A 17,742-nucleotide genomic window follows, 5' to 3' on the forward strand; every position below is an offset into this window, starting at 1 on the left:
GGGAGAGGGAGAGAGAGAGTTTGGTAGATTAATTATTTTAACATCCACTATATATGCATTGTATTGATCGACTTTGAGTTTAAATAACATCCAAAGATGAGAAAGAAAGGAAGCTACACTACAAGCTAATAACTAAGCCAACCCCCAACTTTTTAATCACTAAATTGGATGTAGACAGACAAAACACCTTTCTTTTGGTCTTATGCACACATGACAGCTAAGCTAAGCTAGCACACCCGTTTTAATTTGATGCCATAGATGATGGATTTCATCATCTCATCTCACTTCAATTCATTGGCGCCGGCCGGCCGGCCAGTTTACATGACAGAGCACTGGCCGGATTCATCTTGAACTACTGGGTAAGGGTAGTAAGGGTAAGGAATTGCATGATGATATGAATTATTAGGATCATAAGTGAACGTCACGCTTTGTGGCTTTGGGGTTTCGTCCTTCTTCTCAGCAGAACCCACGCTGACCAACTCCGCCTGCCCCAACCTTTTCCTGAGCTGGTTGGCCAGAGCCACCGCGTCCACCTCCCCCACCACCTCTAACTGCCCCTTCTCATCTTGTATACACGCCGAATCAACTCCTGCAACACAACAAAAAAACACTTCCCCTTAATTAGCCGCCGGCCGGCTAGCCGGGAAAGGTAATTAACTGTACTGTAAGATGGTGGGTATGTACCTGAGAGGCTTACGGCAATCTTGAAAGCCTTGGCACGAGCCTTCTGGTCCTTCACAGAGATGCCGATCACTACCTTTTGCTGCAAATTAACAAACCCAAATTAGAACACCTCACCAAATGACACTTTTATTTAACAATTCTACTTAACATGAAGGAAGCTATACTAGGAGAATTTATATACCTTGGCCATTTTTTTTTTTTTGGCAGAACAGAGGATTTATAGAGAGAAATTTGATTGGGTGATTAAGGAAGCTCTACTAGGAGAATTTGAGGATGGAGATTTGGAGTAGTATTATGAGCTATTTATACCCACCAGGATAGAAAACTCGAGAAGAAATAGTCAGCCAGTCAGTCAACAAGCTACGTAATCCAGCCAACATATTACGTCAACAAAGAAACACATTTACATGTTTATCATTAATTCGTTCTCTGTTATCGCGAGAGACAGAGTATTGTTTAGAGAGTTCTATTGTTTAGAGAGTTCTATTACATTGTTTAGAGAAAGAGTATTGATAAGTTACTTTTTTTTTTTTTTCCATGTGGGTCGCAATAAAAATGTTTATATCAAAATTTTGTGCGTAAGAAAAAAAATTGGAATAGAAAATAGAAATACACATAATATTTTTCTTGTTTAGTTGGATTTTCTATTCACATTTCATCGTATGTATTAAGGTTGTTATTGCAAATGTCTAAATTCTTAAATAGGTAAATGAATTTGTAACTAGGAAAAGATTAAATAATTTCATAATTGTTAAGTGCCTTATAGTTTGATGATATTATTATTATTTTATATAAAAAAGACGTTGGATAGATTATAGTGTACTCAACAAAAAAATTATAACTCAATACTTTTAACGAAAATTACACTTTCCATTCTTAAGTTTAGGGGAGGATAAGCAAAATAACATATTAAACTAATTAATCCAGTATTCTCTAGTAGAGTAGTAGTGCAGTGTATGAACTGGATTAACATAACGTCCACATCTAATTAATATATGTACACGTAACTTTAAGTTGAATATAAACACTTACAAGTACCAAATATTCATAATAATGTACGATGACCATATGTGTTTGGGTTGAAAGTAGTGTGTAAGCCCTACCCCCTTCCAAATATAAGTAGAAAGTCAAAATGAAGCCCTTGACCAAGTCTCCCCGGCAGTGAGTTTGAAAGAAGAACATGAATGACCAAGTCAGGTAGATGGATGGCATCGCCTACTTATGGAAGAATTCACAAATCAATGTGCGCAATTTGGGTCACATAATCATATTAGAGTCATCGATCACTAGAAAACTAATTTAACCACATTATTAGATGAAACTTTATTTTTATTTTAAAAAAGAACAAATTTCACTTTTAGTAATGCACTATTTTGTCATTGTCACATTTAATCTTACTCTTTTAATTTTGACACATTATATTTGCAAGGCCCAATTGCTATGTTTGTCGACTTGCGTCCCCGTTAAAGTTGTTGCCGCCCGAGGTCACAGTAGTGTTGCAGGAGTCCCGGTTGTAAGAATGGGATCTCGCCATTGTTAAGTGTTGGGTTTGTAGGAGATGTTGATTAAGGAGCACGTTCGAGCTTGTATATACTTTGTCAATCTCTCGATGAAAGCACCAATGATAGAATTAATTGACCGGGGTGATCTGAATCAACTAATTAAGTCCGAATAAAAAACAAGGATAAAAATGGTAAAGGCAATGAAACGATAAAGACAAATAGCTTGGAGTGAGATTCTTTGGTTTGATGGTTGTGTATTACAAGATTGTGTAGTGAAAAGAATATGATATTGTCTATGCTAAGACAATGCTAATTATACAAGGCCTCGCCAAAGCCTCTAAAAAACTCCTAAAATGAGGCGGGCCTTGAGACCAAGTCAAAGCTCAACTAGTCTGGGCCAAGAGACGGGCTTTGGGGGTTGCTCATGATTGCCGACCTTGAGGGTCCTTCACCCCTTGCCCCGGGATTGTTCTCTGGTCATCCATACTTCGCTCGGCCCTTTGCACCTTGCACAGTTGACCTCCGCTCTTGGGCCTTTGTTCGATAGGTCATATACGCTTTGGGCTTCTCTTCTTGAACCGGTCTTGATATATTCATTATTATTAATCTATATTTATTTAGTTTTAACATATATGTTTTGGTTCTTTTGCTCCTTAGGAGATTCTCAACACCATCTTGTCATCGAGCTCTTCTTCTAAAAATAAGCAAGAAAAGATCCAATGTAGTGGCAAGAGATTGTTGATGGGATTCTTAAATGCATTTTTGAGGTGATAATAGATGAATATGGACACTATCTCTTCCTGATAGTTCTTGAGTGTTGCGATTTACGTCAGTTTCAAACAATCATTCACACCATAGAATTAAATGAGGACTTGCTTATCAATGCAACCCTTCTGAAACATGGGTAGAAAGAAAAAGATTATTCTTTGCATTTCTTTTTAACTTTTTTGAATGCTTTACTGAACAATAATTCATATCGATCACTTGCAGTACAGTTCAATAGCAATTCAAGGGTTCATCAAGAAACTAAAACTAGCATGGTTGGCCCATTCTATTACCTCACTTTTATCCAAGAGTTTTGTCGAGTTGATGACCAGCGAACAAGGCAGATATGTAGTTCTGCAGTGCATATATAATTTTGGAGTTAAAGAAAATGAGGTGATTAACTAATTTAAACCTCAGATCAACACCGTCTTGTCTGGGTAACAATGACCTTAATTAAGCCACATAATATTTCAATTTTTGTGTTCTTGTGCCATGTGTCACTTCAAAGAGCTGGCAACAACTGAATATGGATGTTCATGCTTGAATGACTATCTGAAACTCATCTATGATGTTAAGATAAAGCAACTGCTTGAAAATATCGCAGATAAATCCAATTTCTTAGTGAATGATCCTTGGGGTGGTCGGTGCATACTTCCTAGATGTTGTCTTTAATCTAATGATGCATGATTTTCCACCCTAACCATTGTTTTGAAGAATGCTCTCACGCTTAATGATGACGAAGTTTTACATAAAATATGTGATCGACTCAAGATGGAGTTCATAAACCAGTCTTTGAGAACGGGCGGTAGTCTTGTTGTTTTTAATTGAATACGGGCATTAGAATATGGAACGAAATATGTTGTTGAGAGCCTTCTATAGTAGCAAGAGATTTTTCAATGCATTTTTTAGGTGATGATAGATGAATATCGGCACTATCTCCTCTTGATACTTCTTGACTATTGTAATTTACGCCAATTTGAAACAATTATGAAGTTGAAGTCATGATAAATCAAAGTTGATTAATATTTCCGTACAATTTTTATAATCTGGATACAACAATTACTTGGGGCTCTGATACCAAGTGAACCTGACAAGCTCTGATACCAACAATTTAGTTTAGTGATAGATTGCTTTAAACATCTAGTTATTGGCATCAATAGCTCAAGTATATATGAATGTGAATAATGCTGGTATTACTGTTGAACTTTGCCTAAACCACTTCTTGATAGGGAACACCATTACTTCGGAGCTCTGATCCCAAGGGAGCCGGACAAGCTAATGAAAAAACAATTAGACTCTTGATCTTTAAAAAGTTTTAGTTAAGCACTTGAAAATCAGTACAATTGTCCATATAAACTCTGCTTATCAATAACCAATAAATTACGATAAAGTTATGATGAAGTGGCATAATTTAGGTAAGCATAGGGATGAAATGGGGTGTCGTTGTGTGAGTGGTGGTGCAAATTAAAGATATAGAGGCGGAGTCATCTTCACCTTTGGAATCGGAGATGAAGTGAAGGTGGGAATCGGTGCTAGAGTGAAGATGAGAGGGAATTGTAGCGGGTGGTTTGTGAGGAGAGAATGCAGTAGGTTGTGGTCTCCTCCTCCTTTACGGTGAGAAGAGAGAGGTGATAACCAGGGCCGGGGGAAAGCGCCGAGATCCTGATCGAAGAAGTGGTGGAGAGAGGCACCAATAGCATGGAGAGACTGGTGGTAGGCAAGGTGAGCCTCGGCGAGAGAGTAACGCTGGCGGATAGCTTGTAAGGAAGACGCAGTGGTTCCGACAGAGAGCCACCGTGGGCAGGTCATCGATTTGCTGAGGATAATTACCTCGAATATGTATACATGCATGTATATATATGTTATGGGTATATAATAGATCAATGGGCAGTGAATGGAGTTCATGAATTTTTCTTTGCACTAAGTAAATCCTAAATAATACTCCAAAGCAGTATTCCTGAGAAAAGTAATGTTTTTTTTTTAAATTTTAAATTTCATATTTATCTGAATAAAGCTGGGTAATTCTAAAAAAGTTTAAAGTTATGAGTTTGAGTAGGTGGTTATTTAAAGGATTAAGATTAAAGAGTTTCTTCTTTTGTTTGTTTTAGTATATTTACTTTCAAGAATCTGACTCATAATTATGGTTTTAATGCATTTTTTTTCTTGATTTTCAGATATGTTTCATTAGTTTTTTCTTTTGGGTTGAAATGGGGGTAGTTGGGGGAAATTCTAGGGAAAGGGGCAAAGAAAACAGTGTATAAAGAAATTGATGAAGTGCTTGGAATGGAAGTGGCGTGGAGCCAAATTAAGCTGAATAATGAGTGCCACCGCCGGCAGGTCATCAATCTTGGAGGTGGTACACCCCGTATTATTTATTTATTTTAAAAAGATAAAGGAAAAATCATATTGGTTTATTTGGTGGCATGTGAAGGAAAATTCGGCCATGGAAGAAGAAGCTAGGTGAGGAAGAATAGAAATCATGGAGTTTTGGTTTTGGTCCTCTGTGTGTAATAGATACATATATTTACCAACACTAGAAAGAAGAAAGAAATCACAGGAAATGACCATTTTAACCCCTTCACTAATGCCTAACATCATATGGTTAACGGAAAGACCAATACTGGAACAAATCTGATAGTCAAGGGTCTAATTCGTCCAAATTAAAATACGATGACCAATTTTGAAAAAAGATTAAATAAATTAATAAAAATTTGAAAATTTAAAATATTATATATTCTAAAGATATTAAAAGGCAGTTTCTCGCTTCAATTTACTGGGTAATGGGTTGTTTGAGTACTTTCATTATCAACAAATCCCCCAAGTAGTTAATATGATTGGTTTCAAATTATTCTTTTTTATTTTTTTTCATGGTAGTAAAGAAATACATATGTATCATTTTTTTGTGTAACTACTAATTTATTTAATTCAATAAGCGTAAAATAGAGCGATTCCGTTTCAATTTATTGGGTTATTTGAGTACTCTCTTTGTCAACCATTCCCCAAGTAGTTAATATAATTAGCTTCAAATAAATTATTTTAAATTTTTTTATAGTATTAATAAAATACTTGGTAAATAAATATATAACATTATTTTGTACTATAACTTTGATATTTAATTACAAGATATTGTAAAAATAAGATAATGGACAATGTAATGAATATCAATTGATAAATTTGAATGTAAAGAATCTTTGCATGAGAGAAAATAAAAACAATATAACTAATGAAATTATTTCTCTTATTTAATTTAATTTTTTGATAACGAATAATTTTTTCAAATAAAGGTATTGTAGACACATAATTCTAAATTAAAGAAATACATATGTATCATTTTTTGTTGTAGCTACTAATTTATTTAATTTAACAAGAGTAAATAGAATGAGAAACTTAATTATGTCAAATTTGATTGAGATGAGGTTTGAACCTAAGATCTTTCTTATGGAAATTAATGGATAAGTTAAAAGTTAACGGAATATTAACGGAGAAGAGAATATTTAACGGAAAACTTAACGGATAATCATAAAAGTAAGGTTAAATTAGGTAATCTCTATTAATAATATTAATCTGAATTATCTTAACCATCTATTTGATTAAATAATTCATCTGAACCATCCATTTGATTAAATAATTTAACCGCCATTTTTTCTACCCATTTTAAGCCTAACTCTCTTTAACTCTTATTACTATAGTAGAAATCGTTTTGTACCAAAATTCACTATGCACTGTTTCTCCAATACACGATATAATTTGCCAATAAATACTGTATGGAAGACTTTGGAGTCGTTTGTGGGCCAAATGTACAGTAAGTCAAGTCGGTGTGAAACTGCGGTGATTTTGGTTGAAGATAATATTGTGGGGCCCTCCTAAATAATTGAAACGTGTTCTTCGCATCGCCCCTTGATTAATCAACCTTGCTATTTAATTCCTAACCCCATTAGAAGACTTTGTGTTTTTTTTTTATCAAGTCTACTCTTGTTGATTAAATAAATGTCGCAAATAATAATAATAATAATAATAATAATAATAATAATAATAATAATAACTAGTTGGTTAATGGTCGTTATCTCCATGTAGAAAATTTTTCAGGAGTGTAAAAACTAGTTCTACAAAAATTGGGACCTCTTGATTTATCATGTTTATGGTGAGAAGCCAATGACCTTGTGGTTTAGTGGCACTCGGTATCCCGGTTAACACTCCCACATGAATGATGGAAGTGAGTTTGAGCCTCAGTGGAGACAATTGTTAACTCTTTGCGCTTCAATAGAACAGACACTACATTGTAACAAAGTCAGTAGTACTAAATAAAAATATCGTCAATGATTTAGGTCTCATTCATGTGAGACTTATGAGTGGATTTAAATTTTTCCTAGTACTCCTCCGTTTGATAAAATAAAAAACTTTCATTTTCATTACTAGTATATCAATTGGATAGTCATTATTTACCATACGAATAAATTTATAATTTTTTTAAAATAATTTACTTTACTATTAAACAAAAATAATTATAAAAATAAATTTTTCTAATTTTTAAGCCACAAGAAAATATTTTGAGAAAAAATTAGAGGGAAATATATAATTTTTCTTGTTAAAACGTTAGCAAAATTAATTAACTTGTAAAAATTAATTTATCGTGGTTCCAATTATTTCAGACCACTCGATACGTGGTTACAAAAATTTTGTAAAATCACTCAAAATAAAAATGGATTCCCCTAAGTTAAAATATAAACCATCTAAATTATGATGTATCTTGGTATAATTTTAAAATGGGTGAGTATATCCTGTAAGGCCATCTCACAGATCAAGATTTGTGAGACGAGTTAGATTAAAATGAAAATGCAATACGTATGCTGAAAAATGTAATACTAATCAAGAATAAATTGGTTGTTACTTATAAGGAAATGTGTAATACTTTTAAGAGAAAACGTAATACTTATAAATCAAAATGCAATATTTAGGGGCTGGATTGTTACTTATGAAAAAAAGCGTAATACTAATAAAAAAATAAATTAATTGATTGTTACTTATGAGAGAAAATGCAATACTTGAAAAAAAAATGTAATACTTTTAAATCAAAATCTAATATTAAGGATTGAAGAGTTACTTATGAGAAAAATTGTAATACTAATGAGGAAAAGTGTATTATAAAAATTTTAACTCATCTCATGAACCAGAATCCCTGAAACAGTTTCATAGGAGATTTGCCTTTTAAAATATATTATACTATTCCCCATAAATACTAAGTTACATAACTAGAAATAAATTTCAAATTTTGATATGAAACGACACAAATTAGTCTACATTATATAAATCTCATATCAAAGAAGTAATAAGGAAAATTCACACAACCACATATCACAAATACAATTAAAATTAGGAATAAATATCCCAAATAATAATAATTTTAGTAATAGTAAAAAATTAGTATGGAGTTATAGGGGCTGGATCCAATGAGATCACCCTATAAGATGAGATCATGAGATTCCATCTTAGCCATTTATAAAATTGGAATGAATGGTTAGGATTGATATTAAAATATGAATTATATTAGGATAAAATTAAATAAAAAGGTTAGAGTTGTAATTTGATTAATTAGGGTGTATGATTAAGGAAATTAGTTGTATGGAAAATAATTTCTAAATATTAAGTAATTCTAATCATGGTAAACCAGTACAAGTTGTTTTGGGATCTTTTGTGTGGTTTTTACACACCAATCGTAAGAAAAGGAAGAAAATTAGTTCCAATTGTCCAGGAGTCTTCCATAGCCACGAACAGTGCTGGTACATAAATCAAATTGTATAAATATGCACTTGGATGAACTGTTATAGATTTTGTTGAATGTTGTTGCTTTAGCCTACCTGGTAAATCAATTTCATGTCACATATGACATGCGTGTGCAGACGTTAGTGCAGCTGTGCGCATTTCACTGGACATAGAGTGGTACAAATTTGTTTTATTATTGTGTAGGGACATATGACGTATGTTCCCACAATGTTGATACAAGACAAACTAAGACTAATTAACCGAAAAAATTGACAACTAACGGATAATTAAAAGTTTGGGTTGGTGGTGTATGCATTTAATTGTGGGCATTGATGGGTAACAGAGTGTGCATTTTTCAGAACCAATAATGTGAATTTGTGCATGGGAGTGAAGCAGCGTGTGGAATTTTGATAAATATTTATGTTACAACACTACAACAAGTATCGATGATAGTTCAGGCATTGAATGGTTACGGGGTGTGCTTTGCACTGAACGAATAATGTGAATGTGTGTATGGGAGGGTAGGAGAGTGTGGATCTAATTTATGTAATAAAACTAGGATGAGTATGGAGGATAGTGTATGTGTGCAAAGCTTCTGTAGTGTGCGTTTAAGGGTAATGACGTGTGCATTTTACTGTATGAGTAATGTGATTTTGTGCATGGGAGGGAAACGGTGTGTGAGTTTGTTTGAGAAAAATAAGTAATAACTCTAGCATCAAGGGGGGAAAATAGTCTGTGCGTTGAAGGGTAACGGAGTGTGCATTTTACTGAACGAATAATGTGAGTGTGTGCGTGGGAGGGTAGCAGCGTGTGAATTTGTGTGGAAATTATAAAATTACTCCAGGACAGTATGGATGATAGTGTGTGCATGCGAATACACCAGAGTCTGCGTTATTCTAAACGAAAACTGTAATGCCCGTGCATGCGCTAATTGAATGGCAGATGTGTGGATTATATTGAGCATGGCTTTGTAATTAATGATTTGGGAGAAAAATTCCGTGTAGAGACATACTTGTGTGTGGGGATGCAATATAGCTAATCCAATAACAACGTAAATTAACAATCCAAGAATAGGCCTGATTTATTTGAATTCTTAAAAGTCAACATCAATTTAAAAGAAAAGAAAAGAATATACCAACCCAGATTTTGCTAATCGAAAACTAAAATAAGAATAAAATAGCAGTGCAAAGTTTGTCAGGTAATAGTAGCTGCAAATCCCCCCACAGAATTGACGTTGGAAAGATGGTATGTGTCGGGAAACAACGCTACCTCTTCGCTAGCTGGCCCATTATCAGAATCGTCCAACGGAGGGTCTGGTTGGGCAGGAGGGACCACCACAACAGGAGAAGAGACGAAATCATCAGAAGACGTACTATATGCCATCACATTTTGATTACATTGATCAATGATCCTTGTAAATTGATGCACATCATATTAAAACGCACCAACTAACAAATAGTAACCAAACAATAACACAGATAACAACGCATACAAACTGGCGCCCAAAGTTAAAGCACGAAGAGCACAGCCTCAAAATTATTTTTAGTTTGAACACACACACCACATACCAGTCTCGCACAAACCCCAAAAAAAACATGGACTCCAGAATTAATTGCTTTAAAAATGGAATTAATAACCAGACTTTTAGATTAAGCATGCCAATTCAGATTAAACACTAATTAACAACAGACAACCAAATACATTTTCAATAACAAAGTATTTCAATTTCGTCAAAGAACGCATTCTATTTGGATTTTCTATTAATGATAGAAAATCTCTGAACAAATTTGGCCAAACTGAATGTAACATATTGGCGCACACACTTATAACATACTAAAATACTGTTGGGTAGTAAAGCACATACCGCATACCAGTCACGCACAAACGAAAAATAAACATGTTACTAAGAACAAATTGCTTTAAAGAATTGAATTAATAACTCGAATTTTAGATTAAGCATGCCAATTCAGATGAAACACGGATTACCAACAGACAATCAAGTACATTATCAATAACAAAAAAAATTCAGTTTCCAAAAAAAAAAACATTCTTTGTGGATTTTGTATTAATGTTGTAAAATCTCTAAACAAATTTGGCGAAAGTAAATAATATTGAAGGAAGAGACGAGATAGGATGTATTGTGAAACTGTGCGCACATACTGAAGAGTAAAAGTGCACAAACCCATATTATGATGGTAAACACGCACACAACAGATACCTAAAGTGCACAGACCCAAAATACACCATGAAACAATATAATTATGTGGTTTCAACGCACACACCACATATTAGTCCCGCACTAACCCCAAAAAAACATGGATTTCAGAATTAATTGCTCTAAAAAGTGGAATTAATAAGCAGAATTTTAGATTAAGCATGCCAATTCAGATTAAACACTAATTAACAATAGACAACCAAGTGCATTTTCAATAACAAAATATTTCAATTTCGTAAAAAAAAAAAAAAGCATTCTTTGTGGATTTTCTATTAATAAATGAAAATTTCTGAACAAATTTATCAAAACGAAATAAAACGAATTGGCGCACACACGTATAAAATGAAGAGCATAGACCCAAATACTGCTGGGTAGCAACGCACAAACCGCATCCCAGTCACGCATAAACCAAAAAATAAACATGTTATTAAGAACTAATTGCTTTAAAGAATTGAATAATAACTCAAAATTTAGATTACGCATGCCAATTCAGATGAAACACTAATTAACAACAGAGAACCAAGTACATTAGCAATAACAAAAAAAATTTCAGTTTGTTTAAAAAAAAAAATTCTTTGTGGATTTTGTATTAATGCTGGAAAATCTGTGAACAAATTTGGCGAAAGTAAATAATATGAAAGGAAAGAGACGAGACAGAATGTATAGTGAAACTGTATGCACATACTGAAGCATAAGAGTGCATAGACCCAAATTATGATGGTAAATACGCAAATAACAAATACTTAAAGTGCATAGACCCAAATTATGATAGAACCACACCCGAACCCCTCAAACAAAGAAGCATTAATCAAATTGCAAAATACAGAAGCTATGAACCTAACGTCTTTGTGGATTCAAAATACAGAAGCATTAATCAAATTACAAAATTGATTACAAAAACAACAACAGAAGCATTAACCTAACATCTACCATCAACCTCAACCTACCTTACAGAATCAAATTGCAACAAATTTTATTAATCAACCACAATTGAAGCATTAAGCAAACGTCTACCATCAACCTCAACCCACCATATATTAAAAACAACCACAATTGAAGCAATTTTTTTTTTTTTGCAAGCCAAACAAGAAGACAATTGAAGCAAATTTTAAAAATTACAATTCTCCTGGACTGAAAAATTACCCGGACCAAAAAAACCAAACTCATAACCCAAAACCCAAAAAAAAAAATTAAAAAAAATACATATACCGCCCCAAACCCGCCGCACCGCCGCCATTCCCACAACACCCAACCACCGCTCACTGCCGATACACAATACACCAATCGCCGCCGCACACCCATGCCCAAACACAAAAATAGACCAAAACCCAATCCCTCGTAATAAAAAAAAATACATGGTCCGCCACCGGACGAACTCCTCCTAAGCCGCTTCGACCGCCTTGAAGAAGAACAGCCATGGAGTATCTCTGTTGAGCACAAGCCGACGGCTTCTAGGCGTGGAGAGATGTATACGGCAGGAGCACAAACCGACGGCTTATGGGCGAGGTTTTGGGGAGAGAAATAAAAAGAAAGACCAAAATGAATCGGAAGTTAAGGTGAGAATTGCGAAAACCAATCAAATAAAGGAAACAAAATAAAAATAACACCTAAATTAAAATGGTAATAAATACACTAAATTTAAAAAAGACTACATAACCCCTCTCCACAACATAATTACCTATAATAATCTAAAAATTCCATCAAATCTATACCATTAAAAAAAGATAATAGATGAACAGGATTTAATCTCATGATCTCGTCTAAATGAGGTGATCTCGAACACAAATTAGTCTACATTATATAAATCTCATATCAAAGAAGTAATAAGGAAAATTCACACAACCACATATCACAAATACAATTAAAATTAGGAATAAATATCCCAAATAATAATAATTTTAGTAATAGTAAAAAATTAGTATGGAGTTATATATATATATATATATATATATATATATATATATATATATATATCATGGTTGCAGTAGGCGCTAGGCGCTAGTCGGGCGGTAGACTAGCGCCTAGTGCCTAAGCGGTCTAGGCGGCGCCTAGGCGGTATCTAGGCGGTTCTAGGCGGCAACCTATAAAAACAAAAAATTAATTCATGTGTGTGAGTGTATGTCATATATTATATATATATCTCTTACTTCTCTTACTTATATAAATAAATAAATTTAAATATATATAAATTTAATAATAAAATTAACCAGGCCGACTCGCTCGAGTTAACCCGGCTAACTCTGCCGAGTTGGGCGAGTTAACTCGGTCAAATTTGGCCTAGTCGGCCGCCAACTCGGCCCAGTCGGGCGAGTTAGGCGCTAGGCGGCCACCTAGACGGACGCCTAGGGAGCTATTCGCCTTGGTCCAGGAGCGCCTAGCGCCTAGGCGAGTGCCTAGGCGGGCATTTTTGCAACAGTGATATATATATATAGAGAGAGAGAGAGAATAATGGGGGCAACTGCTCTCATTGCCCTCCTCTTCCTCCGCTATATATATATAGAGAGAGAGAATAATGGGGGCAACTGCTCTCATTGCCCTCCTCTTCCTCCGCCCCTAGCAATCATTCCAGCCACCTAGATCTTTTTCTTTTCTTTTTTAATCACTTATATGATCTAAATATTCAATTTTTTTAATAAGATAATAAGAGGTACGGGAGATCCCATAATAGAAAGATTCTAGTACATTGGTACATGCATATATATAGTGGGATAAATCCGAAGTCATATTCAGCTAGGTAGAAAGCTAAGGATACAACAGCAATAATATTCATACAAGTCACCATTAGAGTGTTTGAGGGAGCAGACAGCAGACAAATACAATTTATTTGCCGTGATTCAAATGGCGAAGACAAATATGCCAAGAGTGTTGAAGGGGTTAGCCAATCAAGATTCACTTCACTATTAACCTCCATTTAAATTAGCTATGTTATCACTTCATTTTAAGCTTATATAAAATATAATAATATTTTTTTTAGAAACTTGATTTTTTTTTAAAAAAATAGAAATTAATGTTTAAATTTTATTAAAAAAATAATGTGTATGATTTTTAAAAAATAATTTATATTGAATGAGTCAGATTTCTTGACTCTTTTGTTTTAGTGAACTTAAACAAATTTTTATCCACCCCAACTGTGGATTAACATTCAACCTATCAAATTGACCAACAACATAACATGAAAGTGACATGGATAATGAGATGAAAAACGACGGCTTAAATGGTTTTAAGCATAATTAAACCTTTATATTTATCCCAGCTAGAGGGAGTCGATTTTTTTTTTCTAGGTAAATGATGAGAACATGTAAATTTTATCTAATTATTTTGTGTTTTATTGCCTTTTGTTGTTTGCACATGACAATGGTATATTGGAAATTAATACTGTATATATTTTCTTTGTAAAGTTTAGACAAACCAAATACTTAAAATAACTTTTCATGAAATTTAATTGTAATATTTTGAACGTAACCCCAAATACGTCAACAAATTTTATTAATAAAGTTATTCCCATCATATATACTATAGAATTATTTTCTTAATAATTTCTTTTTTTTGAGTTCTACTGAGGCTCGAACCAACTCCCTTTCACATGAGAGTGTACACCGGGTGTCGCTTGACTACAAGGTCTTTGGTTATTTTCTTAATAATTTAGTTGATGAGAAATACCAAATCACCTCTTAACTAACCAACAACTTTAAACATTAATTTAAGGATATTTCTACATGGACCAATTTTTTTAAAACAAAATTTTCTTTCACTATCCGACATGACAACAAATATCTTTTATTCATTAGTTACCATGAATTTGACTAACTATTCTGAGTTGAAAAATAAATACATTTATTAATTAAATATAAATTATATATTGTCAAAAACAGTGAAAAATTGGTCCCAATAACATGATAATTCGTAATTTAGTTATCAGTGGCCACCTACTTTGAAGAATGCATGCAACAGGTGAGAAAATAAATATGCATAATGGATCTTTGTCGTCAAACTCCGATCCAGGATGTGATTTTTAACTTTAAGTGTCTTGAATTTTTTTATCATATATATATATATAAAAAATGACATGAAAGGTCTTTTACTTTTAATGGCATCTGGAATTAGTAGTGGGCGCCGGGTCTTAATGGGCTGTATTGCGTTAGGAAGTGTGATGTTTTTGTCTTATGTTAAACAGTTCTCTCAGGTGTTGTGTTGCGTTTTCAAAAATATGCCACAATACATGAGCAAATTTTTTTCTTTTAATTACGAGATAAATCACAACCACTATTTGAGACTTATTAGTGTACTTTAGTAAACTTAGTACAAGTAAATTCATGACGCGCGTGTGCAACTAATTAAGAAAACGTTAGCAAGAATCAAAGTAATGACTCATCATTCACGTATAAGATCATGCTCAATCTACTTGGTCACCCATTTCGAGGTCATAAGTAAATTTTATTGCCCACGAAATTTCCTCACCCCCAAGACCCCACACCCCTATTCGACATGATAGTGGATGTGTAAATCAAGGTAATTTAGTACTTAGTAGCCCGACTTAACATGATAGTAAACAACTAATCGAAAAAACTGTTTTGAGCACGCAGCTTTTTGAATTTTAGTATTTTGAAGCAATAAACTGTTACAAAAATGTGAAAAAGCTAATTAATCAAGCACGTATATTGAATGTTTGATCAAGTCAAATAACTAATAGTGACCAAATAAGTCAAAATTAACTGATAAGCTAACTATGTTACCAAACAGAGTCATACTGTTTACTTTCCATAAATTTTAGAAATTCATTTTTTCCCCCAAAAAGAAATATTATATGAATAAATTTTATAAAAGAAATTAGGGCCCACCAGCAATGATATCACTTCATCTTTACCATATTCTAATTATATTATAATCATTATTTATTTATATATAAAAGGACCATTAAATGGACAGAGAAAGACCTGTGAATTTACCCAAAAAAATCATTATTTATTTATATATAAAAGTAATTTTATATGTATATTATCAAAATCATTACTATTATCTACTTTTAAAATACTCCGTATAAAAATTGGAACTATTTACAAGCATATCATGTATTTGGAATAAGGAGAAAAAAAGTTAGCATAAAACACTAGTTTTACCCAACCAAGTTGATCGCACAATTAATTTGATAAACATAAAGTTTTAAGCTTGACTCCTTATGAGAGTTATCTATTGGACTTCTTGATTAAAGTCGATCAGGTATGGACAACTAAACTGATTTACTTCATTATGGTTCTTTGTCGATTACGATTGATACAGTAAAATACGGAACAGAATACTTGTATTTATATATGGTAGAGTACAAGGTAGGATACTCTAGATGTGACCGGGCTCTGTGACAGTGGGTCAGGGGCTCCCGGTCTGTTTAGCTACTGTTCTCTAAGAAATAGCCAAAAGTCCACCTCTCTACATTAAATGCGCCTTTTATAGCGGATTCGGCCAGGCCTACTCCGGTCTGTCTGCATGTAGGACGCGTGGCGGGCATGCACCGGTCACGCTATCGGCCCAATGCGCTTACGATAAGTGGATGTAACCCCTGCTGCGAATCCCGCCAGGGGATCTGCGGCGGCCCGGAGTGTGGAGGGCCAGGTTCGGCAGACCGGGAATAAACCTGAGGGTCCAGCTGAATCCTTACACAGAGCGAGAGATCGGGATACGGAGACCGGATTTTATCCCTATCACCTAGCCCCCCAGCCCGGTCTTTTACGATCACTGAGGAAAAGTCCGGGCTGTACGATCGGATCCGGGTTGTGCCCTTCATGGTTGACCAACGGAACGGGACAAGGAAAACGTCGTCAGCGGGTGTCGTCAGCCCTAGGGTACACGTGTCATGTTTGCATGAGCCTCGGAACTTGGGCCTATGCTAGGTCTACGGCGTGGGAAGCCGAACCGTCGGCCCCTTCCTTCTCCCTCTATAAAAGCGTGATGCGTACGGCGTTTCCGGCTTTCACGAACGAGACAAACTCAGAGCCTCCCGAGCTACTTAAACCTCCCGAGCTACCTAAATTTCCCGTTGTCGACCTCAGCACGTTTTCGAACTTTCTTCGACAGGTAACTCCTTTTACTTATATTCTTAAATACAACCGTTTTATGATTTCGGGTAATCTCGAGTCCCGGGCTGACCTTAGTAAGACACCTCCTTGTCCTTGCTAGGTACAGCCATGAGCGGATCGGATAGTCAAAACCTATCCAACCACAGCTACGGCGACTCGGTCGAAGTCGGATCATTCACGGTCTCGACTTACGACTCTGACATTAATGCCATAGAGACTTACTCCGGGGAAACTGAGGGCTCAAGCCGGGCTCATAACCGACAAAGGGCTGGGAATGACGAAGCAGACTCTCGGCCCGTCGCGGAGCCTCTTTCCACGGAAGCCGGGCCCTCAGGTCGAGGGAAACCTGTTCCTACCGTTCACGGTAGGGACTGGTTCACCGGTTTGCCGGTCGACTCCAATCCTCCCGAGACCGCCAGCAGGATCCGCTTAGAAGACCGCGGCCTGCGACAACATACCAGCCTCTTAACCCGTGGGGAGATCGAAGAGATCTCGACGCTGCTGACCGGAGTCGTTAAATTCGACACCCGACGGTCATTGGGGAACGTCATCGATCGGACGACCGGGGATTGGCTCGGAATGCACTTGGATTCCATCAAGGCCCCGCTGACCTTTCCGTTCCACCCCTTCCTATTGGGTTTCATGAGATATTACGGGGTCCTGCCCGGGCAGATCGCCCCGAACGCCCACCGCACCCTGGCGTGTTTTCCGCAGATATGCGCCCGGCACGGTCTCCTTGCAACGT

The 17,742-nt window shown here is 35.3% G+C and overlaps 1 protein-coding gene across 1 annotated transcript; it reads right to left on the reverse strand.

Annotated features, from left to right (window-relative positions):
• Positions 1-19: 19 nt before the first annotated feature.
• Positions 20-975, reverse strand: LOC115996639 (heavy metal-associated isoprenylated plant protein 16-like). Its single transcript, XM_031235978.1, has 3 exons — positions 866-975; positions 685-763; positions 20-589 (listed from the first exon to the last, which is right to left on the reverse strand). The coding sequence occupies exons 1-3, from the start codon at positions 872-874 to the stop codon at positions 318-320; spliced, it is 360 nt and encodes a 119-aa protein (XP_031091838.1). The 5' UTR covers positions 875-975; the 3' UTR covers positions 20-317.
• Positions 976-17,742: the final 16,767 nt, after the last annotated feature.

The sequence above is a fragment of the Ipomoea triloba genome, chromosome 1 (assembly GCF_003576645.1).
Source record: "Ipomoea triloba cultivar NCNSP0323 chromosome 1, ASM357664v1".
Lineage (NCBI taxonomy): Eukaryota > Viridiplantae > Streptophyta > Magnoliopsida > Solanales > Convolvulaceae > Ipomoea > Ipomoea triloba.